The sequence below is a fragment of the Canis lupus genome, chromosome 6 (genome assembly GCF_011100685.1).
Source record: "Canis lupus familiaris isolate Mischka breed German Shepherd chromosome 6, alternate assembly UU_Cfam_GSD_1.0, whole genome shotgun sequence".
Classification (NCBI taxonomy): domain Eukaryota; kingdom Metazoa; phylum Chordata; class Mammalia; order Carnivora; family Canidae; genus Canis; species Canis lupus.
In genome coordinates this window covers 28,328,767-28,346,106 of record NC_049227.1, presented here as the reverse complement: position 1 = coordinate 28,346,106, position 17,340 = coordinate 28,328,767, and the positions used below count along the sequence as shown (strand labels likewise).

Sequence of the window (17,340 nt, the reverse complement as noted above, 5' to 3'; positions counted from 1 at the left end):
CACTTGACCACTGAGCCACCCAGGTACCCCTGGAAGTTTCTTTAAAAGTCCAACATAGGGGCGCATCTGGGTGGATCAGTCGGTTAAGTATCTGACTCTTGATTTAGGCTCAAGTCCTGATCCCAGGGTCATAAGCTCAGCTTGAGATTCCCTCTCCACCCCACTTGCCCGTGCTCTCTCTAAAGAAATAAATAAAAAGAGGTATATCGCTATACATGCACGCACACACATACACGTATATATGCACACACACCCTCAAGTACCTATATACGCATTGGCTATACAGTGAAGCCACCAACTTGACACGGCCCGCAGTGGCTGGCCCTGAGGAGAGGGTTCCTGAGAATCAGAACAGGTGGGACACCTACTTTCACGCCATCTGCTTCTAACCTGTTCACGTTTGTGCTATGGGCATGCATTGCCATCCCCTCATCTCGCCGAAAATTGGCCAATGCAAACAATACTCTTTACTGCTCTTGAGGAAACCACTATAACTCCGAAGCTTAGGACACAGAGAAGGGAAACAGCCACCACTACCCACAATGCCTCCAGTAAGTGCCCCTCCGGAGTGCTCACTGCCCCTCACACCTGTGCTGAGCTCCTTCGGTGCTACGTAACCCATTTAATCCCCATGGCAGCCCCAGAGGTGAGCCCTGGCTTCACCCCCATTTTACAGATGAGGAAAACAGAGTGCAGAAGGAAGGTGACCCGCCTCAGGTCATTGTGCACCCCCGCCCCAGGTCACTGCCCCCCCCCACCCCAGGAGATATGTCTGCTCTGAAACTCAGAAGGTGACCTTATTTAAAATCAGGGTGTTACAGGTATAATGAAAGATCTCCAGATGAGATGATCCGGGACTTAGGGTAGGATCTAAATCAATGACCAGAGCTCTTATTATTAAGAGAAAGGATGGTGAGATTAGAGACACAGGGAGAGGGGATCCCTGGGTGGCTCAGCAGTTTAATGCCTGCCTTTGGCCCAGGGTGTGATCCTGGAGACCCGGGATCGAGTCCCACGTCGGGCTCCCTGTGTGGAGCCTGCTTCTCCCTCTGCCTCTCTCTCTCTCTCTCTCTCTCTATCATGAATAAGTAAATAAAATCTTTTAAAAAAAAGAGAGAGAGAGAGAGAGACACACAGGGAGAAGGCCGCGTGAAGGGGGAGGAGAGACGGGAGGGATGTGTCTACAAGCCGAGGAATGCCAAGGAGCCAGCCACCACCCAAAGCCAGGAGAGAGACACAACCCAGATTCTTCCTTAGAGCCTCCAGAAGGAGCCAGCCCTGCCAATGCCTTGACTTTGGGCCTCCAGAGCGGTCAGAGAAAACAAATCCCATTTCTCCGGCCACCAAGTCCATAGCAGTTTGTACAGCAGCCCTAGAAAATGAGCACAGTCTCACAGCTAGCAGGGGCAGGCTGTTTTTCCTTCCTCGGGCAACCCACACTCATGCACAGGTGGCACCTCCTGCTGAGATTAAAACAGAGGAAAAAACTTAAATGTCCCCAGTGCATTGTAGAGAGAGACTGAAGTCAGGGGCACCTCTCCTGTCCATGGGGCATCTGCAGAGGGAGGCGCCTGGCATAGGTACAACCTGGCTCCTCGTCCTGGCATCAGGGAATGTGGATGTGTGGGTCTCTAACTTCCACCCAGAAGGAGAAACCCACTCAGGAGCAGAGCAAAATAAGAAACTCATTAAAAACAGTCAGGGGGCACCTGGGTGGCTCAGTCGGTTCCGTGCCTGCCATCGGCTCAGGTCATGATCCCAGGGCCTTGGGTCCGAGCCCTGCACTGGGCTCCTTGCTCAGCGGGGAGTCTGCTTCTGCCTCTGCCTCTCACCCTACTCATTCTCTCTCTCTCTCTTTCAAATAAATAAATAAAATCTTAAAAAAAAAAAAAAAAAACAGATCACCCTGTGATCAGAACCAAGCAGAGGGGCACCCTGCCCCTGGGGGCTGGCCCAGACAACCTCCACTATTTTCAGGAATGATTTTGAGACTGACAGACAGACAGGCTCTCCTGATCCATCTGCTCCAGAGAGAGGGGGGTCAGGCTTCCCCCAGCAGCCTTGGGAAGCCTGGCCCAGAGCACAGGAAATTTATAGGGTCAGGCACTGGTCCTGGGGCCTTTCCTCACAGGAGGTCCCCAGGAGAGGCAGCAGGGGGCCATCGGGGACCTCAGGCCGGGGACATTCCCATTGGAAACACACGGCCCGCAGGCGTGGGAAGCTGACGGCGCCGGCCACGGGGCGCAGGGAGGCCTGGCGTGGGCACCGCGGGCTGACCCGCACCTTCCATCTGACCCGAGGGAGCAAGAGTCGTCTGGATGTGGGAAGCAGGGTACCCCCCGCCCCGCCCGAACTTTGCACGCTGCCGCTCCTGCCCACAGCACCCTGGCCCTGCCTGACCCATTTTCCTCCTCCTCCTTATCCCCCTGGAGGTGAAATTCGCCTAACACAAAAGTAACCAAGTCAAAGCCAACACTTGGGCAGTGTGTTGTATGTTCACAGCGTTGTGCACTGTGCATGGTGTGCCTAGGGCACATCTAGTTCCGGAACATTCTCAACTGCCCATTCACCGGTCACTCTTCATTCCCCACTCCGTTAACCCCCAATCTGCTTTCTTCTCTACAGATTTACCTATTCCAGACATTTCCCATAAATCCAATTGTACAGAATGTAGCCTTTTGTGTCTGCCTTGTTTCACTTAGCATGATGTTTGCACAATTCCTCCCTGTTATTGACATGTGTCCGAACTTCCTTCCTTTCTATGGCTTGGTAATATTCCATTACATGGATATACCATATTTTGTGTGTCCATTCGTCCAACGATGGGCATTTGGGTTGTTTCTTATCTTTCAGCTACTGTGGATAGTGCTACTCTGAACATTCAAGTACAAGTTTTTATTTGAGAATTCATTTTCAATTCTTTAGGGTATATACCCCAATCCACTATTTTTTTTTAAAGATTTATTTATTTGAAAGAGAACAAGAGAAAGCAAGCATGAGCAGTGGGGGGAGGAGGGAAGGCAGAGGGAAAGGGAGAGAATCTCAAGCAGACCCCCTGCTGAGCATGGAGCTGGACACAGGGCTTGGTCTCATGACCCTGAGATCATGACCTGAGCCAAAACCAATAGTCAGATGATCACCCTACTGAGCCACCCAGGTGCCCCATCCCAATCCATTCTTGAAACGGCATCTTGACAGTCACCTCCTCTATGATTTTTCTCTGACTCTATACCTCCCTAGAGCTAAATTGGAGGCCCTTCTACTGCATGCCCCCTCTGGGGCTACCATGGACAGTGGTACAGGTCGTACACTGCGTAACTCTAGAGGGAACCATTCACATGGGTCATTACAGATTTGTACATTTATTAAGACAATCTTCTAACAGGTGGAGGAAAAGTGTCTTGAGAAAAGAGTGCCTTTCTCTATTTTTACAAAGACACCATGTCTCTTAGTGGTGGCCCTGGCCAAAGGTTCCCTCCATCATAGCACTTAATCTCATTACGATCATTGTTTCACCTCAATATTTTGTAGCAGGAAAGGGTACAGATTATCTGGAAAAATAACCGGTGATTTATCCATGATAGGACAGGCAGGGTTTTTCTTTTCCAACTTTGTAAAAATTACACTACTTTACATTATTGATAATAGCTCATAAGTAGAAACAATAAAAAGAAATCCATCAGCTGCTAAGGGGATAGACAAAATGGGGTACCTCCATAGAGTGGAGTATTACTCTGCCATAAAGAAGAAATAAAGCACTGACACTTGCTACAACATGAAGCCATTCTGCTCAGGGAGGGCCACATCTGGTAGCATTCATTCCACTGATAGGAAGTGTCCAAAGTAGACAAATCTAAAGAGACCAAGTAGACAAGCAATCGCCTGGGAACTGTAGGTAGGACAGGGAAGTGACTACCGACGGGCACGCAATTTTTTGGCTGGGGGAGGGTGAGAGAAATATAAAATTAGATTGTGCTGATGACTGCATACTCCTGTAAATTCACAAATGACCAGGGAATTGTATACTTTAGATGGATTAATCTGGGACACCTGGGTGGCTCAGTGGTTGAGCATCTGCCTTCGGCTCAGGGCGCGATCCAGGGGTCCTGGGATCGAGTCCCACATTGGGCTCCTTGCATGGGGCCTGCTTCTCCTCCCTCTGCCTCTCTCTGTGTCTCTCATGAATAAATAAATAAATAAATATTTAAAAAATAATAAATGGATTAATTTGTGGTATATAAATCATATCATAAAACTTTTTAAAAGATTTTATTCATCTATTTGATGGAGAGAGAGAGAGTGCACAGGCAGGGGGAGGGGCATAGGCAGAGGGAGAAGCAGGCTCCCCACTGAGCAGGGAGCCTGACTCAGAGCTCAATCCCAGGACCCTAAGATCATGACCTGAGCCCAAGGCAGATGCTTACCTGACTGAGCCACCTCGGCGCCCCCACAATAAAACTTTTTTAAAAAACGATGCTAAGCTTATACCATGTCTGACTCGAGAGCCCGGACTCCTTAAACTTCACACAGAGCTATTTGTTTTTCACAAGTTACAAAACTGCTTTCAATGCTTCCCCTCCCAGCCCTGATATGCTGAAGGTCAAGGGCTGTGCCTGTTCTCAGGTGCCAGGAACAGTGCCTGACACATAGTAGGTACCGGGGAAATGCTTCCTCATTGGCATCTCTTCTTCTCTCAAGGCAACCGAGACAGAAGCAATGGTGAACACTTCCATCTGCGGTCACATACTCACTCAGCAAACAAGTTCTGACCCCCTACCATGTGCCAGCCCCTAGAAACGTGAAATTCATGAAGACCTCTGGAAGTCTGCTTTCGAGAGGCTTACAAGGCAGTGTGGGAGTCAGATGGGCAAAGCAATGACCAGAAGGAGTGAGCAATTCCTAGGACGGGTATTTGCTGCTGCCTGAGAGAGGGATGGTTTAAGTCTTGGCAGCTGAAGTGATACTGAGCTGCCTGGAGAAGATTGTGTAGGAATCCACGAAGCAGATGCCTCTCAAGCAGAGGGTCTGGGACACAGAGGGTCCCACAGACAGAGAGGACACAGTCCAGGAGCCGAGGTGTGCAGAGCTGGAGCTGGCATTCCAGCCTCACCCAGCCCGGAGCCCTGGGGCTCTCCTTACCTCACACTCACCCCTACACATGTCCCTCTCTCTCCTCCTTCTCCCCAGACTTGGGGTCTGGCCTTGGACATGCAAGTCTGCCGGTGAGCTTTCCGAAGAGATAAAGGACTCCGGTGGTCCCTCCCCCGAAGCGGGCCCGAAGACTCTCAGGGGACGCCCAGCTCCCCACAGACCAGCTATTTCGGCCCGATCCCAAACACAAGCTCGTGGTTTACGGCTGGGGAGCCAGAGGCCTGCAGGCTGACCATAAAAGGAGAAAACCAAGCTGGGACTAAGAACAGACCCAGGCTCGCTGCTTCTCTTCCTTCCCATGCCAGGCTGCTAGGGGACCCAGCGAGGGGGAGGTGGCCAAGCCTGGGTCCCTGTAGGGTCACCTCCACCCATGAAGGCGGAGGCCAGAAGGTTCCAGACGACAGCTAACACCTGCTGCACTTGCTGTGAACAGGCAGCGTGTTCCCCATGCACTGTCCAAATTAACCCTTGCCACAATTGGAACAGGCCCAATTATTAGCCTCACAGGACAAAAGCAAACCGGACACAAAGAAGTGGGTGCATTGCAGAACGGGGATTTGAACCCAGCTCCAGAGCCCATGCCCTAACCCACTATACACTCTGCAGGTCAGGATCCTTCTCTTCCTCTGGACTTCCTCTCCCACCTTCTCCTCCAGCAGAGCTGCTAGGAAGAGATTCTGCGTGGGAAGAGATACCTCTGAGGGTTTGTGCTGGACCCCAGCAGGAACCCAAACCCACACAGAGCACTGGCATCTTTAACGGCAGACCTGGCCAGTTGATGGATGGGGTCAGGGAAAAACCAATATTTTCATGGTGGTCTCTTGGGCCTCAGCTCCCCCGGCCCCACTCTCCCTCCTTCTCTCTGCTCCAGCCCCAACCAGTCTATGGATCCCAGAGTCACCTCCTTGTTATGCCCATGTGTCGCCTCGCCTGCCCTCCCAGAATATGACAGGCCCCAGGGTCCAGCTGACAGCTCCCTGGAACTCCCTTCCATAGCACATGTATTTGTGGGGATGATGTGATTAATCCCCACCTTTTCCCTCGCCTCATCCCCGCCGAGTAGATGGTGCCCCTCCTCACCATCCCACAGCCCACAGTGGGGTCTCAACACTGTTGAATCAAAAGGGGAACAGGGAGACAGATTCTCTTTGAGGTCAGCAGAACACCGAGGGAACAACAGGCACCAGCCAGAGCTTCCCAAGCCCCCTAAGCATGCCTGCTTCTTCAACTCAATACTTACTGCTTGTTAAAAAAAAAAAAAAAAAAAAGGAAAAAAAAAGAATTCTCCCGAGCTCTCACCCCTTCGAGTAAGACACCACAGGCGGTCCATAAAAGGCTCATCAGAATCAGATGATCCTTTCCCCTTCCTCATTTCCTGGCAAAGAACGTGAACCTCTCATGATAGCTCAGAGAGCCGATCTACACGTCCCAGGGCCTCAGCGAGGACCGAGCCGGGCAGACGGAGCCACCGTCTGTCCTCCCTGCCACCAGGCCAGATGCAGAGCCAAGAGCCGCTGCAAAATCTCCAACCATGCATCTGGTCCCCGCTCTCCGGGGCCACATTGTCAAAGGAGCACGGTCTCTGGAGCAAAGCCACCTGGAATGACTGCCAGGCTCCACCTCTGAGGCAAGACACTGTCCTTACGAGGAACACAGGGACCAAAATCCACACCTTTCAAGGACATGAAAGCAGTGAAGACTGGGTGCACAAAGCTTAAAATTGCCCCTGCACGTTGAGGCCCTCAGCACCTGCTCTGATCGTTGCCAGGGCCGTCATCAATGTCATCCGAAATGGAGAGTTCGAGAGAAGTGATTCTGGACAGCAGTGATTCTGTCCCGAGGGCACAGGGTATCGGGCCAGGTTCAGCGCTTTCAAGCGAGAAGGGCTAAGCCTGCTGCCCCTCAGCCTCCTGGGGCCTCGGTTTCCTGGTCTGTGAAATGGGGGTAACAGCACCCCACTACCACACTACCAGCCTTGGAGGGAAGATAAATGCTTCAAGGGCAGCAGAGGGTGACACCTCCAGGTGGGACACCGGGCTCTAGGGCCAACTTGCTTGGTACCCTGAGTGTCGGTTTCATCCGTCTGTCCAGTGGGCAGGCTCTGCCGCTGGGTACGGTCCTGCATGGTGCCGGAGAGGGCCGAGCCCTGCAGGCTTTCCAGAGCGGTCAGCCAGAGGGACATCGGTGTCATCCCTCTCCCTGCCAAGCTTCCAGAGCAGCCTCTGGGGAGGGGGGTGACCCTGCAGCACCCTAGGGCCTGCTGACCCCAGAGAGAGGGATGCCACTGAGTGTGAGAACTTGCAAAGCAGAGAGCTTAGAGGTTAGATCATGCCATCTCCCAGATTTCCCTTCAGTTTGAAGAGGGTTCAGCCAAGAGCCCCCAGCTGATAGAGGCCCACCGGCTGTGCTTTCTTTTTTAATCCCCTGAGAGTGGCCCTTGGTGCTAACTACATGAGGATGAAACACTCCCAGCTGCTATCTTGCACAGGGTAACAAATCCTGAGGGCTCCACTCAACACATCAGAAGGAAATCAATCCTATGTGCCTTTCACACCCTTCCCCCAGGCCCCCCACCTCACCCGGGCAGGGGAGGCAGGAGATCCGAAGTGGCTTATCAGGAAAGCCTCAATAGTGGTGCTTTCCCCACTTAACACCCTATTAATTTACCCCGATCACCTAGCGGTCACTTTGCCAGGGCTGAGCCTGCCACACACCAGACAGGTAAGATGAGAGACATTTCCAGGAGCAAACCACCTTCCCTGGGGACCGTCAGGGGCTCAATGCAGCAGCTAGGGCCACCCACCGACCGGCAAGCCTTAGGCGTGGGCAGCAGATAAGCCAAGTTCAAATCCAGCTCTGACACTCGCGGGACCTTTGGCAAGTTCTTCACCTCCCCAAGCCTCAGTTTCCTAGGCTCTAAAATGAGGCTAATAATTGCACCTGCCTCCAGGGTTGGATGTGTGCACAAGTCGTATAAACACAGGCCCACGTGCACATGCACACCTCAGAGATGAAGGGAGGAGAAGTTGATGAAAACTTTTGAAAGGATTTGGTATTTGCTGTTTTATAAAAACCAGCAATGGGGGGGGGGGGGCACCTGGGTGGCTCAGTGGTTGAGAGTCTGCCTTTGGCTCAGGTCGTGATCCCAGGGTCCTTGGATCGAGTCCTGCATTGGGCTCCCTGAGGGGAGCCTGCTTCTCCCTCTGCCTGTGTCTCTGCCTCTCTCTGTGTGTCTCTCATGAATAAATAAATAAAATATTTTTTAAAAATAGCAACGGAAATGTGATGGGGAAGAATAAAAACGTTGTTGGCCCTCCTGACTTTATAATTTAGTATTGTTTTTATTCTGGATTACCCATGTGGACACTATAATAGTTTCAAGGCTTAATTTTATTTTACTTATTTTTTTAAAAAGATTTTTTTATTTGAGAGAGAGAGAGAGCACAAGCTGGGGGGAGGGAGGAACAGAGGGAGAGGGAGAAGCAGACTCCCTGCTGAGCAGGGAGCCTGATGTGGGGCTTGAGTCCAGGACCCTAGGATCATGACCGGAGCTGAAGGCAGACGCTTAACTGACTGATTTACCCAGGCGCCCCAAGGCTTAATTCTAAAGATCTTAATCTGATCTTGTCTGCCTTGCAGTTTGGGGGTTAGGATTACTGGAAATATTCCTGTAAATCCCTGAGCACAGAGGAGGCACATATTAAAAATCCATTATCACTGGGGCTCCTGGCTGGCTCAGTAGGTAGAGCGTATTTGACTCTTGATCTCGGGATTGTGAGTTCGAGCACCACGTTGGATGTAGAGATGACTTATAATACGTTTTGGGGGGAAATCCACTATTGTGATTTTGGGGGAAAATCCACTATTGTGATTATCACTTCTTTGAAAAGAAGGTTTGAGGGAATTTCCATTGAGGAATAGTGGGTTGGGCACACACAGCTACTGCTCCTTCCTCCCCTAACCTGAGTAAAATTCCAGTAAAGGGATTTTTCAAGCACACATGAACCAGTTGAAATGAACTGGAAAAGAATGAAGAGTAATGAAGTCTTGGAAGCCAGAAAATGGGATGAGTGAGGACAGGCCCAGGAAAGAAGTCTAAGCTGGCAGTGGGGAAAGCTAGAAGCGACCCGATTTCATCACAGAACCCCCTGTCCCCTCAGTAACTGGCGGCAGCAGGGGGCTCATGAAGACAGGGCAAAGGAGGACACATGCAAATACAAGGATTGCCTGCAAGTCTGTTTGAGAAGGTGCTAGATCAGCAAGATACAAGTGACTGCCCTTGCCATGGCCCATAGCAGGAGGCAGATTTTATTTTCTGAAGAATAAAATTCCTGGAGGGGTGAGGGGCACCAGGGACTGTACTGAAAGGATAATCTGCAAGTTTCATTTCACAGTTTGAAATGCTTAGCCTCTGGACTAGACCCTCAAAATGACGGTAGACAGATCTTTACCCTCCAGGAAGAAGATTGCATGAATCTTCCCTGAAAAAGCTAATCAGCCCAAGGACAAGAAAAGATGGAAAGATCTATCAGAAGTGCCCCAGTGCGATGGCCCAGCTCTAACCAAACTATAGCCAAGCTCATCACCAGCAAGCTCCTCCTGCAAAGCCTGTTGAGCACCCGGCAACGTTGCACTGGATCATCCCAGATGAACAGACAGCGGAGAATCAGCAGACGTCTGAAGAAAGCTACTAATACATCAGACAGAAGTTGAAATAAATCACTAGGAGGTGACAGCCCAGAAAAAAAGAAGAAGAGAAGGAGATGAAAAAGGGAACAGTTCAATTCTGGACATGAGAAGACTTCTAGAAAAGCAGAATAGAGAACACAGAGAGAAATAAATCATCAAGGAAGTAATTCACAAAAATTTCCCAGAATTTAACGCCAGGAGTTTATAGATTAAGAGCATCCACGAAGCCTCTAGCTCAGTGGGTGAAAGCAGACCCGTGACAAATCCCATCATCATGAACACAGGGATAAAGAGAGCTCTAAACGCTTCCAGAGGAGAAGAAAAAAAAATTGGTCACACACAAGAGATTAAGAATCAGATTGGCAAAAAAAAAAAAAAAAAGATTTTTTAATCCTATTGGCTTTTATCTTCTCGGAAACGAAGCAAGCTAGAAGGCTATAAAGGCATGCCTTAAAAATTCTGAAAGAAAAGTATCTGTTGCTTAAAATTTTAACTGGGCTGAATGGGCCCTTACATATTCAGGGAATCATCAAGTCTTCAGTTGAGATATGCAGGATCCCAATCTGTCTCATCTACAGCCTTACTTGAGAAGGTACTAGAAAAGGTGCTCCAGGTGTAAGCAAGAGGGTAAATCAAGGAAGAGGAAGACATGGAAACCCAGAAACAAGGAATCCACCAAGAGAGGGCTGAAGTCAAGTCCAAGCATGATAAGGAAGGTCCCAGATGTCGGCTACCTGTCATAGAGGGTAGCCAGGGCAGGTTGGAAGGCTCCAGTAGTAATCACCCTCGAGGACGAGGTATAAGTAGCATCGTCAACACATATCTAGACGTAGTAAAAGGAGATCAACATGTTTAAAAAGGAGAGTTTGGGGAAGAATTAGTGATTAAGTACATTTATTCATTCATCAACACATATTAACTGAGCAGCTACCATGTGCCGGGCAGATGCTGGACAGACGAGGACAGAGTCTGGCTCCTATGCAGCGTATGGGTCCTTGGGAATTTAGGGGTTCATGTAACACATGCAAACATTGCATTCTATATTCTACATTCAGCGTGGGTGTTATCCATCCCTCCCCAACCCCATCTCTTCACAACCCATCTTGTTCTACAAAAGGATTTAGGGAGGAAGCTTAAAGGGCTGCTCCCTTTACAACGAAAGCTCAATGTGGGTCCCAGCAGAGTGGCCTTACACCGTGGGATCGCGATCTTCATCAACAGGGTCACAAACTGGGCCTACGCCTTCCTCCGCAAAAAACAAACTTCCACTTTATAGAGAAAAAGTTATTTTTCCCAAGCTTGCATTTCCCCCTTACCCCCATGATTTGTTTCATGGGAATTTATCATTAGTAAGTTTTCTGGAAAGTACGAGGTATTGCCAAAATGAACCCATATGTAGCAGCTGTTAATATTGACACTAAATTAAAAAAAATTGAAACAAAATAAAGTTGATCTTTTATGGATGGGTGTGCTCACCCTTGTCACTGTTACAACGTGTCAATGTTTTTTTTTTTTAAAGAAATTTTTTTTTTTAAAGATTTTATTTATTTACTCATGAGAGACGCAAAGAGAGAGAGGCAGAGACACAGGCAGAGGAAGAAACAGGCCCCACGCAGGGAGCCCAACGTGGGACTCGATCCCAGATCTCCAGGATCATGCCCTGGGCTGAAGGCGGCACTAAAACCGCTGAGCCACCAGGGCTGCCCATACTATTTCACAATGTGATTTTGTGTTATAGCCCAGAGCCTAGAGGGGAGACAATATATTAACACTGGGGATCCTCCTCCTCATCTAGTGTCACAACGCCCCGCAGTGGAGGGGTTGTCTAGGAAAGCAACAGGACCACAACACAAAAATATCCTTCACTGAGTCAACTGCTTAGGAAATCAGACCCCACTGAGGCATCCTTCTTCAGCCTGCACAACACTGCCCACCAACTCAGCAGCTCTCTCTTGCCGATTATTGGGGAGCAACACCCACCATCATCGTGATACACAGAACAAAGCAGCAGCTCTGCAAAACTGCAGATTTCTTTGAAGCTGCAGGGTGTCACGAAGTCAATGAGCTTGGAAAGGCCACCCCCCCCACACACACACACACACAAGTCAGATTAATTCACAACTAAATATCGCAGAATCATTATGAACAACAACACGACGGGGGTTTTATGAAGCACCCTCAAACACAAAAGAACACTTGGGAAGACTGGTGACCCTTCTAATAAGTCTGCAAAAATTATTTTCCTTAGCTCCTGCTGCAGGAATCAAACATGGTATGAAGAATGTTGTGTTATCTCATTTGATTCTGTCTGAAATAAAAGCAACAACAACAAAAAAATCCCTTAATTTTATACTCAATCTAAGAACTAGCATCTAGTTGCATTTATAACCAAACTCCTATTAAATGTAGATAAAATAGACTGACAATTTGCAATGTCATTTCCCCAGCCTAGACAAACCCTTTCCCCCACCCCCTTCCAGTGAAAATTTGGTCCCTGTTTTAAGTGATTTTTTTTTTTCTGGAATCAATTATTTTCAGACAATCAAAAATTCCTTCACTTCCAGATGTTCAGCTCAGTTATCACATGAAAGGCTACGTACCCAAGTGTAAATGGTGGTGATCTCTGGGTGACAAAATCGTGGGTGCTGATATGTTCTCCGTAGCTTAAATAAATGTTTTAATTTTTCTAGGATGAATATTAAATATTAAAGGTTTTTTTAAAGTCACACATGCGTATTTTAAGAGCACTGTGGCAGTGCTTACCTGTCACTCCCCCCTTCTCCTTTGCTAACAGAATTTCATTTTTCTGGTATTCAGAGAAAATGTGCTTGTGGGAGTTCCCTCGGCTCCAAAGGAAGAACCAGGAATAGTCTAAACCAATTATGAAGGTCTCAGTCCTCTTTGCCAATGAGTGGCTTAAAGGTTGGCATGTGACCAAAGGTTTAGTCAAGGAGACATAATTACAAACAGTCACTAATGTCCCAGTCCTCTTTGTAACCATCTAAACCAGAGTTTAGAGGTTGGCATGCGACCAAGTTTTAGCCAATGAGATGTAAGGGGATGTCTTCTGAGGAGTTTCTGGAAAAGGTTTTTCTCCCTGATAAAAAAGAGACAGAGGGAAAGAACCTAACTTTTTGCTTCCTTCGTGCTTTTGGATATTGTCGCACGAGGATGTGGTATCTGGAGCTATGGCTGCCATCCTGTGATCATGAGGAAGAAGCCAAGAAAATCCCCCCAAAAGTCTGTTTTTGAGCTGTTGAATTAACTAACCCATCAACCTGCACACTTCTTATTATGTGAAATAACAAACTCCTATGAAGTGGCTCCTAATTAGAGCCACTTTAAGTAGTTGCCATATGGTGTGTTATATTTTTGTACAACTTAAAAGCACCCCAAATGACATGAACACTCTAACTTGGTGATGTTTAGCTTCTTTAAAAAGGTGTGTGAACCATCCCTGCAAACTTTTCCATCAAGGCAGCACACAAAGTTTATTTATTTATTTAAACAAAGACACATCCCTAACTCCAGGAGCCATCCTTCACAACCTGAGATTCCATCTCCACAGCCCCTTCTGCAAGGCTCCATCTGCTCGCCTTTGAAGGTAATGGCTGCCCCATGTCTGCAGTTTAGGCCATACTGGTGGGGTTTGGCTAACTCTGTCAATAATCTGGGGGCACTTCTACTCAGCCCTTCTACCTTGGGGGTATCTCTTAGGCACACCTGGATCCCTACCCTCAGGGGATCTCCAGAACGGAGCTCTCAATTCCTGACTCAGCACACCCTCAGAGGTAGGGCCAGGTAGTTAATATAAATGAGTGCACCAAGCCAGGTAAGGACTGGGACACTGGGAAACTCATGCCCCTAGAAAAAGACACACACATTTTATGTATAATTTCCCAATTTTAAAAAGCTGATGACTTTTTAAGATACTTCAAGTACCTTAAAACTCTGTGTGGACCAAGCCAAACTTATCTCAACGCTGGATGCAGCCTACCAGCTGCTGGTTCACAACCTCAGGATTATTCACACCTCATAATCACATAATAATTATACACAGCTTTAGGACAGCCCAAGCCCTTTTCTGTTGCCCTCTCCCAATGTAAGGATGGGAGAACTCCTGTGTCTCAAGACCAGATCCATTTACAGGAAAGAAAATCCTCTTACCCTTCCCCAAAGGTCAATGACACTGGGATGGGTGCTGCCCTTTAAACAATGCATCCAAAACACATGAGGAGAAATGCAAGGGCTCAACTGTTTTCAGGCAAAAGGATTCACTGAGGGAGGACCAAGGCTGTTGAACAGATAAAACTCACAACTCAGAGGGACACGTGGGTGGCTCAGTGGTTGCGCGTCTGCCTTTGGCTCAGGGTGTGATCCCGGGGTCCTGGGATCAGGTGCCCCCAGAGCTGGGATTTAAACACAGGCACCCCTGTTTTAGAATCCAGGCTTTTAACTAAATCTAATATACTGCTGCTTTTTGTTCCATTTGAACTAGATTGTGGGGGAGAAAACTGATGAGAAAAATATTGAGTAACATAAGGACATCATTTTTATGAAGTTTAAGAACAGGCAAAACTGGTGGTGATGGAAGTCAGAATAGCCGTTACTTCTGGGGGGTATAGGGGAGGTATTGACTGGGAAGAGGTGTGAAGGAACTTTCTGGAAAGATTTCACATCTTGATCTGAGCAGTGGCATATGAAGACATACACCAAAATTAGTTTAAATCTGGACACTAAATTTGTGCACTTTACGTCCTCTACTGTATGTATATTTTCCCTCCATTAAAAGCTCATTAATAGGGGATCTCTGGGTGGCTCAGCAGTTTAGCACCGGCCTTCGGCACAGGGCATGATCCCGGAGTCCCAGGATCGAGTCCCACATCAGGCTCCCTGCATGGAGCCTGCATCTCCCTCTGCCTGTGTCTCTGTCTCTCTCTGTGTGTCTCTCATGAATAAATAAATAAAATCTTAAAAAAAAAAAAAAGGAGCTCATTGATCACAGTAATAGTGATAATAATGCACAAACACGGAGGTAATAGGTGAAGATCTTCAGTCTGGACAAGCCTCCATGAGAATCTCCACCTGCTGCAAGAGGACCCTAACACTCCCTTTTTACAGCCGGAGAAACTGAAGCCAGAGAGGAGAAGACCTCTGGCAGCACCCGGGGGTGAGCCACAGCTGGCTGCAAGTGCGGAGCCGGCTGGCGGGCACCCCCCGCATTTGCCCAGGCCGTGTGCCCGCCCTCGCCCTCCCGGCCGTGCACCCAGACGTTCAGCTGCCTTTTTCCCTTTTTCAGTCACAAGGCTCCTGGGACCCACGCGGCCCGCCCGCCTCCGCACTCCGGGCGGGGACAGCAGGCCGGGGGCCCAGGCAATCCCGGGGCGGGGACAGAGGCCCTGCAGCGCCCGTGCAGCCCGCGCTCACCCTGCAGCATGCTCCGGTAGGCCGTGTCGGCGATGGCGTAGATGTGCGGCGGCATCTCGTGCCGCTTCTTGCCCTTGTACATCTCCACGATCTTCTCCGAGTAGATGGGCAGCTGCTTGTAGGGGTTGACCACCACGCAGAAGAGGCCGGAGTACGTCTGCCAAACAGAGAACCCAAGCTTACTTCCAGCACTAGGTAGGTGTGGGGGAGCCCAGCCACCCAGTCCTCGGGGGCCCCACGCAGCGACGCCCACCACCACCTGCATTTCATATCCACTGAGCACCTCTGGGTGCGTTTTCTCCCTGCAGCCTCACGGCGAAACTGCTAGATGCATTCACATTGCCATTCCAGAGATGGAGAAACTGAGGCTCAGAGTGCTAATGGGAAGGCCATGGCATCACTGACAGGCCGGGTATGGGTGAAGAGGAGCGAGGGCCAACAATTGGGTCTCTGGACACCCCCATGTTCTTTTTTTTTTTTTTTTTTAAGATTTATTTATTCATGAGAGACACACAGAGAGAGGCAGAGGGAGAAGCAGGCTCCCTGTGGGGAGCCCGATGTGGGACTCGATCCCGTAACCCTGGGATCACACCCTGAGCCAAAGGCAGATGCTCAACCACAGAGCCACCCAGGCGCCCTGAGCCCCTCTGTTCTATCTCACAGCTGCGTGCTTTCTGACAGTCGGGGTTCGGACCCCGGCCCCTCTCCTGCGTGCTGCTGCCCCTCACCGCCCAGAGCCTCTCGGGCTCGGGTAGCAGCTTCCACCTACTGAGTGCTTACTGTGTGCCAGGCACCGAGCTCTAAGCACTGCGTGGGCACCTATCTGTTCACCGAGTCTTCTTATCCACCCTGTGACAGTCCCTCTGCGATTTCCCTGCTGCCCGCGTGGCAGATGAGAAAACAGGTTTGGTGAGGTTGTCACCAGGTCACACAGCTGGCAGGAAACTCAGAACCCCCCAGAGCTCACACATCCTGGACTGTTAACAAAGCACCCCCTGATCTGTAAAAAGAAGGGACTGGCACAGCTGTCCTTAGGAAGGAATGGTCCTGCCACACACTACGGCACAGACGCACCCCGACATGGAAGCAGCCAGCCACAAAAGGTCGCATGGTTTAGAATTCCATTGCCAAGAAATGCCCAGGACAGGCCAATCACAGGGACCAGAACAGATCTGGTTTCCAGGGACTGAGGAGAGTGAGATGACCGCTAAGGTCTACGGAGTTTCCCTTTTGGGGTGATAAAAATGTACAGGCTAGAAAAGGCTGATAATCGTACAACACCGTGGTGGTGCTAACTGCCTCGGAAATGTATCCTTAAAACTGGCTAAAGTGGTGAGTTCTAGGTTATATGGATTTTACCATAATTAAAAAAAAAAAAAAAAGTTGTCCTGCCCCCACCAAGTAAGTGCACAGGAGCATCTGGAAATAATCAGAAGAGGGAAAGGGGCGTGAAGGCCCTGAGCAACACCCCCCCCACCCCCATGCGTGTGCACACACGAGCGAGGCGCTATCATTGGTATCGCTGTCCTCTCCTAGACATCAGATTTTCCCCTGGGCTGAGGTCACAGCTCAGTGGACAGGCTCCATCCTGTCCGACAGGAACTGGTTTTTTTCCCCAAAAGACACAATCAGGGCTGCCGGAGGCTCTCCTAGCCGTGAAGCAGGCCCTCCCTCCAATTCCCCCTAGAAGGGGCCAGAGGAGGAGCAGATGGCCCATCTCGGGGGGACACGCAGGCCAAAGCACACACCAGAGAGGGTGGGCAGCCTGACCAAGGTCACAAAGCGAGACCCTGGCAGCCAAGCCCAGCTCGGCCTGCTCCCAGGCCTGAGCACTGCCCAGGAGGCTGTCCGACTTCTGCTCGTCCTATAGACAGAAGAACAAGGCATCATTAATTCACTCACTCCCTCATTCATTCAGCGTGTATATCCTCAACACCGTGCCGCAAGGCTCTGCAGAGGGAGGCAGAGGCCAGGTTTAAAGATGACAAAAAAACACAAGGTCCTGCCCTCAGAGGGATTTCAGCCAACGGCTGCAGGTGATGGGAGGAGGAGGGTCCCTCCAGGGCTCGGCCT

At 49.6% G+C, this 17,340-nt stretch overlaps 1 protein-coding gene across 4 annotated transcripts in view; it reads right to left on the bottom strand.

The window, feature by feature from the left end:
• MYH11 (myosin heavy chain 11) overlaps window positions 1–17,340 on the bottom strand; it is a 115,690-nt gene that overhangs the window by 72,830 nt on the left and 25,520 nt on the right. For all 4 annotated transcript variants that reach the window (XM_038540265.1, XM_038540266.1, XM_038540267.1 and 1 more), the window contains exon 3: window positions 15,268–15,424. In XM_038540265.1, coding sequence (XP_038396193.1) covers window positions 15,268–15,424 — 157 coding nt within the window. The remainder of the gene's footprint in view (window positions 1–15,267; window positions 15,425–17,340) is intronic.